Source organism: Vipera berus, assembly GCF_964194415.1.
Source record: "Vipera berus genome assembly, chromosome: Z".
Classification (NCBI taxonomy): domain Eukaryota; kingdom Metazoa; phylum Chordata; class Lepidosauria; order Squamata; family Viperidae; genus Vipera; species Vipera berus.
Window position 1 is genome coordinate 48,317,864 of NC_138205.1, and position 14,861 is coordinate 48,332,724.

General features: G+C 38.4%; 1 protein-coding gene across 1 annotated transcript in view; it reads left to right on the forward strand.

Moving 5' to 3' along the window:
• The first annotated feature begins 243 nt into the window (after nucleotides 1–243).
• Nucleotides 244–14,861, forward strand: part of SMYD1 (SET and MYND domain containing 1) — a 34,950-nt gene continuing 20,332 nt past the window's right edge. Inside the window, exons 1-2 of the mRNA XM_081344834.1 lie at nucleotides 244–582; nucleotides 11,608–11,784. Coding sequence (XP_081200960.1) covers nucleotides 461–582; nucleotides 11,608–11,784 — 299 coding nt within the window. The 5' untranslated portion in view covers nucleotides 244–460. The remainder of the gene's footprint in view (nucleotides 583–11,607; nucleotides 11,785–14,861) is intronic.

A 14,861-nucleotide genomic window follows, 5' to 3' on the forward strand; every position in this document is an offset into this window, starting at 1 on the left:
TAATATTAAATGTTAATAGACACTGCATACCAGTCATGCCACTTAGCAGATACTCAGCTGTTGATCTCTGACAGGCAGAAGCATCTGGCTTCCAAAAATACTTGCCAGAACACACATTAACTTCCCAACAGGAGACAGTAAACTGAATGTTATAGCTATTGCATGACCATTTTTCCCAAGAGTAATAGAATTTTACTCACGGTTTCATGAAGATAACCCTGATAGCGTGTTGTCAATCTTTCTTTTCTGTCTGCAAAGGCATTTGATGAACTTAAAAATAAGGCTTTCCTGTTCCCCTTAGAGGAAGGGTACTATTTGGGAGGTCCTAAGACTGCCCATTTATAGGATTGGTTCTCTGAAAGTTGGGAAGTCTTTAAAGAGCAGGAGTGACACAAAGTCTGAGTCATTTGGAACCTTCCTGTGTGAAAAGCTTAGATGTCCTGATATAGAAAAAGGAGGCATGGAAACAGTTGAAGTCTTCAATCCAGAAGGCAAAGGCAGGGGGCTGAAAGCAACAAAAGAATTTTGGGCTGGAGATGTAATTTTTGCAGAGCGAGCCTATTCTGCAGTGGTATTTGACAGGTAAGCAGGGAAAACTGCTGTGGTGGAATTTGACAGGTAAGCAGGGAAAACTAATGTGTGCATTGTTAGGAAGCAAGTGGGAAGTGAAAAGAGAGAAATGGTACAAGAGAGATATTATTCATCATGTTGTAATCAGGGAGAAAGTTAGAACTCCTTGTCCAACTCACAGATGAGACAATAAGAGTAACTTCTCAGACAGAGTTAGTTTTCTGGAACAATGATGAGACAGGAGATTCCTCTTTTCATCTCTGACTTGGAAGTTGTAGTGTACCTTTAGAAAATCACTGCTTATCAGGCTCAGATAACCCCTCCCCACAACCATGCAATTTCAGCATAATATGCTCAGGGTATAGAAGAACATTTAACACCTTATTGGTGCTATATGAGTACATATATCAACAATGAACTGAGATTGTGCAGTCTGGTATATCCAGAAGCTCTTACTGGGAATTTCATTGATAATAGCTATTACTCAGATATTATTAATATAAAATGATAAGAATAAGATTCATAAAATATTTTCCCTATTGGCTTCCCTCCAGATCCCTTCTTCTCTACAGTTTAAAAAGGATGCTTTAAATTCCTGGCCTTTTTTAAAAAAATCAGAATATGAATTTAGATTTGTATAAGATCTCGTACATTCTCCAAGAATTACTGGATGACTGTCACTTCTTAATTTATCATGAATGCACAGACAATGTGGGTGGAAAGTGCCTTAGTTGTAGGACTGTACCTTGGTGGGTTCCCTTGTTTTATAATCCATAAGTGATTATGGATATATGAAATAGGGAAGCCTGTTTAGCTAGATTACTTTGTTCACAGATTTCTGTAGGACCTGGAGCCCTGCTTAATCAGCAATCTGGAGGAATATGCTAGTCTTGCCTTACCTGCTTTTGGATGTGGCCAGTGCTGGACAAGTCGTGTCCCTGAAATGACAGTAGGGATTCCACTCCTAGTATATCCATATTGCATCTTCTTACTAACAAATCTAAAAGAGGTAATTGGTTTTTCATAGGGAACATATGCTGAACTGCAAAAATGATGGCTTTGCCATCAACTCAGGCCACTATATAGTAAAGCACTAAATTTTCCTTTAGCCCCTTTCCTCCAAATATGAATAGTAATAAAGGCTCTCTCAGTGCTCTCCTTGGGTCCTGGTGCTATATTTAGGCATGCTATTTTACCTCTTTAGTTCAACCTCTTGAATCTCCTTGAGCCTTTTCTCTTTGGCTGGGAGGAAAAAGAGCAGTGTACATGAATTCTTCAGCTTTGGAATCATTGCTTGTAGCTAAGCTAGCTTCGTCCACCACCATCACTATCCAATGTTGCTACTTTTCCTAGACATGAAACCTTTGGATGAACATTGGAACATTTTCTTCAAATATATAATCCAGTGAAGGACTGCAGTGAGAGATAGCGTCAAGACAATGAGAAGTGGCAATACTGCTTTACACTGCATTGGTGAGACCACACCTGAAACACTGCATCCATTTCTGGTCATCACAATACAAAAAAATTGTTGAGACTCTCAAAAGGATGCAGAAAAGAGAAACAAAAATGACAGGGTCTGAAGGCTAAATCGTACAATGAACAGTTGAGGTTGCTAAGCATGTCTAGCTTGTTGGAGAAAAGGATTAGGGGGGACATGGTAGCTGTCTTCCAGTACTTGAGGAGCTAACACAAAGAAGAGGGGTTTGATTTATTCTATAGGGCACTAAGGGCAGGACAAGAAGTAATGGGTGAAACCTTGTCAAAGAGAGATCTAACCTATAAGGACATTTTTTTCTGACAGTGAGAGCAATTAATGGAATTGCTTGCATCTTAGAGTTGTGGGTGCTCCATCACTGGAGGTTTTCAGGAATAGACTGGACAACCATTGGACTGGGATGGTATAAGGCTCTTGCCAGGGTTTGGATTAGAAGACCTCTGGGGTCCCTTCCAGCCCTATTATTTTATGATTTTAATTGATTGCCAGAAGCTAAACTCACCTTTTATGTGGCTTTCTTTCCTTAAGAAAATAATGATTTGGTCTACAGACTTCAGAGGAACTGCAGAAGACATGCCACTAAATTGCTTGAGTGGAGAAGGGCAGAATCCTAGAATTATTGTTTTGAGGAGGGCAACAGGGAGCAATTTAATTGACAAAATGGATACCTTAAATCTTGCAAAACAATCTGTAGTAATCTAGTGTCCTCAGGTTAGAGCAAACAGAAGCTATGTCTGAAACCAGCAGAAATGGATTTATGTTTCTCCAGAAATAGCTTGGCTTGTTAAAATGATTGTTCTGAATGGGGTCATCTCCCATTTGAAGGAAATGGTCACAACTTGGACTCAAGGCAATGACTTGAAGAGTAAGTGGAAACCAGGGGCCCTTCACCCAGCTATGCTGCTGCATCAATTGCAAACATAACCCTGAACCATGAAGCCCTGATTACAGAGACTCAGGTCTTCATTATTATACATCTAGATCATTCTAATACACTATACATGACAATAAAACAGATAACTTTGAAACTGTAGCTGCTAGGATATTGTTGAGTGGAAGTCGTTACTGTTATATAACATCAATTTTCTGGTTGCTGTTCACTTGTCTTCAAAACAATTATCTTTAGCTTTATTAAAAAATATTTTGATAAGTAATACTTTTACTTCCAGGACTGCCATTACAATTGTGCATTTTTGCAGTCCATTGTTATTTTTATCCCTCTTGAGTCTTGCAACTAAGTCCTGGAAAAGGGCATGTGTGATTATGGTGGATTTCATTTCAGACATTTAAGAAGTCTTTACACAGTTGAGCTAGAAGACAGAGCTTCAGTTTTCTCATTGAGGAAAATGTCTGCAGACATAGTAGCTTTTTCCAGTTGGAGAAGGCAAATGTTATAAATTTTGTATATCCAGGTATTTTGGGGATCCAGTCCTAGAAGCTTCAATAGCAACACTCTGGAGGTGTGAGAACACTGATTCTGTCATGCCAACACAGCTGGAGAACAATTGGGGAAATTAGCCCATTATACTCTTTGATGATTGATAGAATTTAACATTAACATCCTCGCCCCCATATTTCAATTCTCAAAAGCAAATTCCATCTCAGATTAGCTGTATTGGGAATTGTTTGTGGGTCGATGTGATCCTTTTGGCAATGCATTTATTAAAATTGAAATAATACAGTAAAGATTAACAATGCTCCTGTGCGAAAAACCACAATATAATTGTGTTTATGTATCTGAGAGAAAATAGTGTCCATCTAATATGTGTATGCATCTAAGAAGTAGAAGGAAAAGCAAGGTCACCCTCACCATTCCCTCTGTCATTTAATGTGCTAGGCTCTTTTACATTACAGCATCTGTTGTCATTGTTCTGCAGCAATGATAATTCTAGCAAGCCTGGAAGAACCTGGCAGACAATGGCAGCGTGCCTGGATCTCTTTTTTCCCAGGGCAATGAATAGGAGGAAGAGAAAGAGAAAATACATCCTTTCCTCCTTTCTTGTCATAGGGTCCTCTGCTGGGAAACACCCTTTACAAACCAGACTGGTGGTGGGGTGATGGTTCGCTTTGGAAAGTATAAGTTATTAGAGACAATTTTTGGCAAGGAGTTGGGGAAAAAGGAATGAGGGGAAAAACAGCAACCCTATGCTGTAAAACTTTACACTATTTGTTTTACAATTGTATAAAATATTACCATGTGTGAAAAATGTACTCCTCTTATAAAATGTTACAGGGCATGGTCAGAGAAGTTTAGGACCAATTAAAAAAAAGCACATCTTTATATAGGTAGTCCTCAACTTATGATAATAACTGAGACCAAAATTTCTATTGTTAAGCAAGGCATTGTTAAATAAGTCACACTCAATTTTATGACCTTTTTTGCCATGGTTGTTAAGGGAATCACTGCAATGGTTAAGTGGATCACATGGTCATTAAGCACATCTGGCTTCCCCCATTGACTTTGCTTGGTGGAAACCAGCTGGGGAAGCTCCCAAATGGTGATCACATGACTCTGGGATGCTGCAACCATTGTAAATAAATGCCGGTTGCCAGGCACTGATATTCTGATCATGTGACAATGGAGATGTCACAATGGATGTAAGTGTGAGGATCAGTTGTAAGTCACTTTTTTCAGTGCTATTGTAATTTTGAATGGTCACTAAACTTATGATTGTAAGTCAAGGACTACCCGTACAATGCATACCTTAACTGTGGCTAGCAGATGGGATGATAGTCACCAATTTAGAGCCAGTAAAAAAACAAACAAAAAAACAAAACAACCCCCGCAAGGCTATATTCTTCAGGTTCTTGAGGAAGACTTTTAAAAGATACTGCTTTAAAGAGGTGCTGCCCTTGCAGTCCTCCATGTTCCAAAATACCTTTCTGAATCATTTTTGAGGCAGAGACAGAGTATGGACAAATTCAAGGTAGTCCAGTCTAGCAATGGCCACAGTCCTGATGGCAGTATATCATATCCTGAATCACAGGCAACATGCCAGCTACTGACAACCATCATTTCGGCTATAACTGTTTTGTCCTTTTTCCTGAAAGTTGATTGGTTCCTATGAGATTCAGAATACTGTATTAGTACAGTGAGCTTATTTTTGTTTACTTAATTTACTGTATTTTCTCATTTTGGCCCTGCCAGGAAATTATGGTCTTAGGTAAGTAGGTAAATACATCTTGGTTTTTTTTTTGTAAAATAAATGATGACATGCTGTAATGTATCATGTGTTGTTCATCTGAGATTATATTTACCTACTTTTAAGAACTGCTAAGGACCAGATGATTTTTACTATGTCCTGATATATAAAATCATAGAACTGAAAGTGGGTGTACTTTCTTTTTCACAAGACTGTAGCTACCCAGTAAGTTCAATGGGATTTATCCTCAGGTAGATTTGCAATTTCTATGAGCCTGATGAGATTTATTTCCTGGACAATGTTGCTACTTGCCCTCCTTCACGGTCTCCTCACTTCCCTATGACAGATTAATTCAGCTATAACTGTTTTTATTAGAGTTTATTATACTGTAAAATACAAATGGAAATACAGATCAAAAAGGAAAGGTGAAAGGAGTGTATGGTAAAAAAAAGAAAAAAGAAAAGAATGACTTCCAACTCTTTTCAGTATACCAGAAAGCAGCCTCAACTTTTTGTTTTACATTTCTAATAAATACAAACCGTTTCAGTAACAACATAACCTAATCTAATCTAATCATTAAAACCTAAAATCAAAGTTCCATTTTTTTCTATTTTGAACACAAGGGAGTTAAAGCTGTTTTAATCAGACTTCTGTCTCCTTGTTTCCTTATAAGGAGAACAAACTCTGCAGCATCTTTTCACAGCACTGACTTGACAATTGATAGAATCCAGCCAGGTACTTCAGACTGATGTCAGCCTTGCATAGTGCATGCCATAAGGATTCTGCCTGGTTTATGTGGTTTCTCCAGAGCAATTGGAAAAGCCATTTTAAGCTGAGAGTCTGGTTTACACTTCAGTTGTCATCAAACTTGTCTTAACACAATGACCTTATCGTATTTGAACCATAGGAAGAAAATCATGGAGAAAGTGTCTTTTATTCTTCTGTATTTGTTCTTCCTTTCATTAAATGGCTTACAGAGAGCTGTTAAGACAGATAACCAAGGTCAAGAAATGGCAGAATGCCCATTTTAAGTGGATTGTTAGAATTTATGCACGAGACCACTATCTCTGCTGTAGGAATGCTGTGGGAATCCCACCATTAGCAACCCTGCTTATAGAAAGCAATTCAATGAGTTTGTTTTTTTATTTGATTCTGACCCTAAGGCTACTACAGCAAACTTTCAGAAAGAGGGCTGGAGATTAGTTCACCACAAAATGAGATCATGAAAGTAGTGTCTCAACTTTCTCATCACAGCAAAAAATACAGACTTAAAGGTAATTTGGATCAAACTAATGAACCATGTACCATCAAGAGATAAAAACAACAACAAGATATCTATTCTGAAAGGAAAGATGTTTGATTTTATTTATTTATTTATTAAATGTATATACTGCCCATCTTGCCAACTTGCCAACTCTAGGTGGCTTATAACCAAATAAAACAAGATAAAATATTAAAATAATAAATATCAAATATTTACCTAAAATTAATAAAGACTCCAAGAAAGGGAGCAAGATGCACAAATGGAGTAGAGGTGGAGTTTTATGTCAATCCATTAACCACCTCTAGTATGACATGTCCCCATTGGGACCCTGGCCAATTGGCAGAGTCAGATTTCAAGGCCCTTTTGGAAAGCCAAAGGTTTAAGTGCTGATTTTACCTCTGGATACCAGATGAGAACAGTATGGTTGCATAAAGAGCTTTCTGACAAACTGAGGGACAAAAAAGGTCAAATACAGGAAATGGAAAGATGGGGCACATAAAGCAGAATACCAACAAACAGGCCGAATCTGCCAGGAGGGACTCAGAAAAGCTTAGGCTCAGAATAAGTTAAAACTACCAACCAGTGCCAAAAATAATTTTAAAAAATGTTTCTTTCAATATGTAAGGAACAAGAAGAAAGTCAAAGAAACAATAAAATCACAGCTTTTTTGGAGGAACATTTAAACTAAATAATGGGGATAGTGAGTTAATTGATACAGAACATCACTGTCCCCGGCAATCTAAGAAAATAGGGGAAGCCAGGCACCACACAAGTTATGCAGCAAGTAAACACAGGGTCAGTCATAAAGGACTCAAATGTCTATACACTAACGCACAGAGTATGAACAGTAAGCAGGGTGAACTAGAAATTCAGGTAAATGAGGGCGGATATGATATTGTTGCCATTACAGAAACATGGTGGGACGAAACCTACCAATGGAACACACAGCTAGAGGGATTTAAACTATTTAAAAGAAACAGACTAAACAAAAGAGGAGGTGGAGTTGCTCTATATATAAGAAATAACTTTATCTCTACAGAAATAGAGCACAACAATGATGAAAACTGTAAACCTGAATGCATTTGGGTCAATATAAAAGGGGGGAAAAATGACATTGCCATAGGTGTGTACTATAGGCCGCCCAACCAAGCAGAGGAAATAGATGAACTTTTTGCTAGTCAGCTAACTAAGGTATGTAAGAAGCACATCACAATAGTAATGGGGGACTTTAATTACCCTGATATCAACTGGGAGACAAACTCTGCACAAAGTGGAAGATCAAACAGATTCCTGTCAAACCTAGCAGACAACTTTCTCTCCCAAAAAGTAGAGAAGGGAACTAGGTGATTAGCCATATTGGATTTAATTCTCACAAACAGAGATGAAATGATAGAAGGTGTCGAAGCCACAGGAACCTTAGGGGGAAGTGATCATGCAATATTGGAATTCAACATTCTGGAGGCACAAGCAATAGAACTAGAGTCTTGGACTTTAAAAGAGCTAATTTCAATAAACTTAGAGAGACCATGGGAAGAATTCCATGGATGAGAATCCTAAAGGGGAAAACAACTCAAGAAGCTTAGGAAATTTTGAAAAGTGAGATAATAAAGGCCCAGTCTAGTACAATACCAAAAAGAAGAAAAATAACAGCTCTCAAAAGAAACCAGCATGGCTGCATAAAGAACTCTCTGATAAATTGAAAGATAAAAAGGACAAGAATTGGAAAAAGGGGCACATAACTAAGTCAGAATATCAGCAAATAGCCCGTGCCTGCAAAGATGAAGTGAGGAAAGCTAAGGCTCAAAATGAACTAAGGCTTGCGACCAAAGTCAAAAATAACAAAAAATGCTTCTTTCAACATATAAAAAACAAGAAAAAAGTTAAGGAAATGATTGGTCCATTAGTGGAGGAAAGTGGCAAGAAGGTGACAAGCAATAGGGAGAAAGCAGAACTATTCAACTCGTTTTTTGCATCTGTCTTTACACAAAGAGAAAAAACAGTCCAACCTACCAAAACCAGTGCCTTAAAAAACAGAATAGAAACACAAGTTAAGATAGGCAAAAAAATGGTAAGTGAACACCTGTCCAGCCTAGACGAGTTCAAATCACCAGGACCAGATGGATTACATACCAAAGTTCTCAAGGAACTGGCAGACGTGATCTCAGAACCACTGAACTATATTTTTCAAAGATCCTGGAGCACTGGGGAACTACCAGAGGACTGGAAGAGAGCTGATGTAGTTCCCATCTTCAAAAAAGGGAAAAAAATAGATCCAGGAAACTACAGACCTATCAGCCTGACCTCAATACCTGGGAAGATTCTGGAAAAGATAATCAAACAACAAATCAGCGAGCACCTTGATGCAAACAAAGTCATCACTAAAAGTCAACATGGGTTTGTCAAAAACAGATCATGCCAGACAAATCTTATTACATTCTTTGACCAAGTGACAAAATTAGTGGACCAGAGGAATGCTGTAGATATAATTTACTTGGACTTCAGTAAGGCATTTGATAAAGTAGATCACAACCTACTACTTGATAAGCTAGAAAAATGTGGGTTAGACAGCATCACCACCAGATGGATTCGTAGCTGGCTGACAGGCCGTACTCAGCGTGTGGTCCTCAATGGAACTGCATCTACAAGGAAGGAAGTGTGTAGTGGGGTGCCCCAGGGCTCTGTTCTGGGCCCAGTGCTCTTCAATATCTTCATTAATGACTTGGATGAGGGGATAGATGGGGAACTCATCAAATTTGCAGACGACACCAAGCTGGCAGGAATAGCCAATACTCCAGAAGTTAGGCTTAAGATACAGAAGGATCTGGACAGACTCGAACACTGGGCACTATCTAACAAAATGAAATTCAATGGTGAAAAAACTAAGGTTCTACATTTAGGCAGGAAAAATCAAATGCACAGGTATAGTATAGGTGGTACCTTGCTCAATAGTAGTAACTGTGAGAGGGATCTCGGAGTCCTAGTAGACAATCACTTAAATATGAGCCAGCAGTGTGCTGCAGCTGCCAAAAAAGCCAACACAGTGCTAGGCTGCATTAACAGAGGGATAGAATCAAGATCAAGTGAAGTACTAATACCACTTTACAATGCTTTGGTAAGGCCACACCTGGAATACTGCATCCAGTTTTGGTCACCACGATGTAAAAAAGATGTCGAGACTCTAGAAAGGGTACAGAGAAGAGCAACAAAGATGATTAGGGGGCTGGAGGCCAAAACATATAGGGAACGGTTGCTGGAATTGGGTATGTGTAGTTTAACGAAGAGAAGAGTGAGGGGTGACATGATAGCAGTGTTCCAATATCTCAGGGGCTACCACAAAGAAGAGTGAGTCAAGCTATTCTCCAAAGCACCTGAAAGCAGGACAAGAAGCAACGGATGGAAACTAGTCAAGGAGAGAAGCAACCTAGAACTAAGGAGAAACTTCTTGACAATTAGAACAATTAACCAGTGGAACAACCTGCCTCCAGAGGTGGTGAATGCTCCAACACTGGAGGTTTTGAAGAAGAGACTGGACAGCCACTTGCCTGAAATGGTATAAGGTTTCCTGCCTGAGCAGGGGGTTGGACTAGATGACCTCCAAGGTCCCTTCCAACTTTATATATTATTATTATTATTATTATTATTATTATTATTATTATTATTATTATTATTATTATTATTATTATTATTATTATTATTATTATTATTATTATTATTATTATTATTACAATAAGTCCACTCATGGGAGCAGATGGAAGAAGGTGATAGGCAGCAGGGAGAAAGCAGAACTGCTTAATTTCTTCTTTACATCTGTTTTTTATGCAAAAGGAAGAAAAAGCCCAACCTATTAGAGGGAGATTGAACAGGTATATAATTCAAAATAGATAAGGAATTAGTAAGAGAATATGTATCCACTTTGGATGAGTACAAATCACTTGGGCCAGATGGTTTATCCTAGAATTTTGAAGGAGCTGACAGGTATCATCTTGGAGCAACTGAATGTAATCTTTCAAAACTCATGTAGCACATGGAAATACCAAAGTACTGGAAAAGAGTTGATGCAATAGCAGTCTACAAAAAGGAGGAATAATGGAATCAGGAAATTAGAAGCCAATCAGTCTGACATCACTACATGGGAAAAATCAAGTAGAGGACCTCTGAGCACCTAGAAACAAACAAGTGATTAGTGGAAGCCAGAATGGTTTTGTTAAAAACAGATCATGCCAGACAAACTTTGCCTTTTTTGATAAAGTAATTAAATTAGTGAATCAACAAAATGCTGTGTATGTAGTATACTTGGAAGGGATACTTGGAACTAAATCTAAATGGAGAGAAGCATGCACTGGGATACATCAATGTTTGGTCTTGGCCCCAGTATTCTTCAACATCTTCATAAGTGACCTAGACGTGGGGATAGAAGGAAAACTCATGAAATTTGCAGATGACACCAAGCTGGGGTAATTGCTAACACTTTGGAAGATAAGAGTCAAGATTCAAAAAGATCTTGACAGCATTGAGCCCTATCCAATAAGATGCAAACCCCCCCAAATGCATAAGAATAGAATAGGCAATATCTGATTCAACAGTAGTAACTGTGAGAGATATCTAAGTGTCCTAGTGGACCACCACATAAGTATCAGTCGGCAGCTGCCAAAAAAGCCAATGTAATCCTAGGCTGCATTTGCTGATGAAATAATGTTATGCCTTGGACACAAAATTATCTGCCCAAAGCAAATATTTTGTCAGTGAAGTGGATGTGATTTCACACTATGATTAGATTAACCAAGGCTCATGTTTACCCTCAACCATGGGTGACTTTGGGCCAGTCATTATGTTTCAGCCCAACCAACGCACAGTTTTCTTGCTTACTGTTATAATAAGCAGGAGTATCGACCATTTTGACTTTTTTTTAATGAGAATAAAATTAGAGGAGACTGCCTTGAGCTCTTGAGAAAGATAGGAAATAAATGAAAAAAGGAAATTAGTGTGTGTATGTGTGTGTGAGAGAGAGTGTGCGCATAATGTCTTTGAAAATGGGCACTGGAAAGTCTGGAAGCATGCTGTGGAATCTTATTAATTAAGAATTAAACTGCAATTTCCAAGTGATGATTAAGACATTGTTTTCCTCCTTTCAGCCTCACGCACCTAGTCTGCCATACTTGCTTCAAGAGGCATGAGAAACTCCATCGTTGTGGCCAGTGCAAGTTTGCCCACTACTGTGATCGTACCTGCCAGAAGGATGCCTGGCTGAATCACAAGAGTGAATGTTCTGCTATCAAAAAGCGTGGGGCAGCCCCAAATGAAAACATCAGGTGAAAGGATCAGCAGTGAGAAAAGAACTAATGAGTTTGTAATGAAATATTTATGGCTTTAAAAACAGCTTTGTTCAAGGTTCAGGCAAGTTGAAATGCAGGGCAATTTTTAATCCCTTTCCTCTGGAAGGAAAGTCTATTTGGCAAAAATTACCATTTATCCTCTTGAATGTTTTATTCTAATTTGCTTCTTTTTTTCTGTGTGCATGAAATGAAAGGAGGCACTGAATTCCATTATTAAAATGGAAGACAGTGTTTTAATATTTTTATAGTTGTAGTGATTGCTCAATCCTCACAATTTCACCCATTATAGTGCTCATGGAGAAGACCCATTTCTCTGAAATATTATGGTCCAAATGATGGTGATGAAATGATGAAACGTATGCTTGCATCCAAATCAAAGTATCATGATGTGAAACTGACAATATATGTGCAGTGAAATTATAGAAACATTACAATTACATATTTGCAGTCCAACACAAATGAAAAAGTGTCAACATTTTGAGATAGAGTATCAAAATTATTTTGTCATTTACTTTGCTGTTGATGCTCATGAATTCTTTTATTGCTGTCACATTTTCATCTGTTCAACTTATTTTGTCTAAAATATTTCTTGGTCTCATTTCAGTCTACAGCTTCATTTTTTAAAGAGTTCTTTTAATGTTAAAAAATTCATTTAAAATAACAAAGAGAAATAAAACAAGTTAAAATGAAAAAAGATGTAAAATGCATCTAGAAGATAAATTATAGTATATAAAGCAGATTTTTTTAAAAACCCATGGGGTTTTATGTCACACATATATAGTTTCACCATTACTCCCATTCCAACATAAAAAATGAGGTCCCCACATCAAATTCAACATTGTTTCCTCACAATATACAATTGGTGTTTTTCTCCTATTAAAAAAGGCTGCTGGCTCATACAGAAATCAACATACAGTAGGTTCAGTTGTATAAGGCTTCTATCTTTCTGAAACCATAAATAACTGCAAAATTTGGGACAATTTCAGTGGTTGATGTATCAGAATTTTATAGTGAATGGGCAAAAACATTCTAAAGGCCATTTTCTGGTCCAGCAACATTTAGAAGGTAGAAGGATCAGGAAAAGGTCTTTTGGAAGATGACATTGAGAGAGATTCATATGAGATTGTTTGGATGCTGCTTCTATTCACAGGATGCTTATGGTTCAGTGACTGTATAGTTATTTTTCCTCTAAAGTCCCTGCTCAGAGTGCTGGTGATTACAGCTGGCACAGCTTCTGGAGAATGGTAGGAAACATCAGTGTTGCGGCTGCAGGATTTAGAGGACACAGGACTATCTCAACCACTAGTTGTTGTTACAGTGAGCTGTGTGGATCTAGAGGCTGTGAAGATTACTGATTTCCACAGCATGATCAAGAGGCCCCTCTGTTGAGATTTGGAAAAGCCATGCCGAGCAGGGAGGTCATTATAAACCAAGTGGTAGGAACAATGTAACTTCTTTCATAACGAAGAGATTGACTAGTTTCTGCAGTCAATTGACCAGTCATATCGAACCAATAAAGGAGAATATTTGTAGCTCAGAGTTGAGATGAGGGGCCCTTGGTGCTCTCTGAGCTTGGTTGTTTTCTTTCAGATGTTTCATTACCCAAACTAGGTAACATCATCAGTGATGGTGATGACTAGCACTGATGATTTTACCAAGTTTGGGTAATGAAATGTCTGCAAGAAAACAACCAAGTGCAGAGAGCACCATGGATTCCTCAAGTCCAGGGGTATCAAACTGGTGGCCCACGGGCCAGATGTGTCATGTGCAGGCCATGCCCACTCCAACTCTGCAAAGGCAAAAAAGTCACAATACCATATATCACATGACGTGATTAAGTTTGACACCTGTGCTCAAGTCATATGGAGCCTCACACCTGGACTAATTCAGTAGGATCTGCTGGGATTAAGTAAGGAGAAGGAGGAGCAAATATATGACATCTATGACTTCAATAGAAGAAAAAGAAAGGGGGTACTTGAAAAAAGGGCAACCATAGGCTCTGGAATTTAACCTCCAATTTCCATTGACTTGGCCTTTTTATTTCCATGCTTTCACACTACAACAGAACCATTGTAAATAACAAGGGCCACCTATATAATATCTTATAATCATTGTTGGATTTGATTCTCAATTCTGTTGCAGTTGCTCATTAGGTGATTGGTTAGCCAAGGCAAATTATTTGGAGTATATCTCTGACTTTTTCATTGCTTACCACAAAACTGAGAAAGTTATTTTTAAAAAGACAGGTAGGCATTCCAAATATTATATGAGCGTGTTAATATTCTATTAAAGGAAGACAGCTTGAGAGAATGTTTGAAATGGCTATTTATGCACTCTCAGGTTTAACTACAGTGGAACTCCACACTTATCAGGCATCCTATTTATAGGATCTTGGTAAAAATACACCATTGTGATATATGAGGCAGGAAGGCATTGTGAACTTCAATGGAAACTATGCTTCTAGCTAGAGAGTTAGTTCTTCTGAAAGATTTCCAACTGTGAGTATATTTGAAGAAAAATTCAGATTGATTTTTCCATTCTTGCATACAGGTAAACTATTGTTCACAGGCGTGGCACAGAACTTGTGTCAACCATAAGGCTGACTTATTAGCTCCTGTTTATGGATTACTGCCTTGTTGCAACAAAGGGGCTTGTGTAACTCAATGAAGCTATGAGCTATGCCGTGCAGGGCCACCCAAGACGGACAGGTCATAGCAGAGAGTTCTGACAAAACGTGATACACTGGAGAAGGAAATGGCAAACCACTCCAGTATCTTTGCCATGAAAACCCCATGGACAGTACCAAAAGGCAAAAAGACATGATGCTGGAAGATGAGCCCCTCAGGTCGGAAGGCGTTCAATATGCTACTGGGGAAGAGCAGAGGGCTAGTACTAGTAGCGCCAGAAAGAATGAAGCGACTGGGCCAAAGCCGAAAGGACACTCAGCTGTGGATGCATCTGGTGGTGAAAGGAAAGTCTGATGCTATAAAGATTTTTTCTCCATAGGAACCTGGAATGTAAGATCCATGAATCAAGGAAAGCTGGACGTGGTC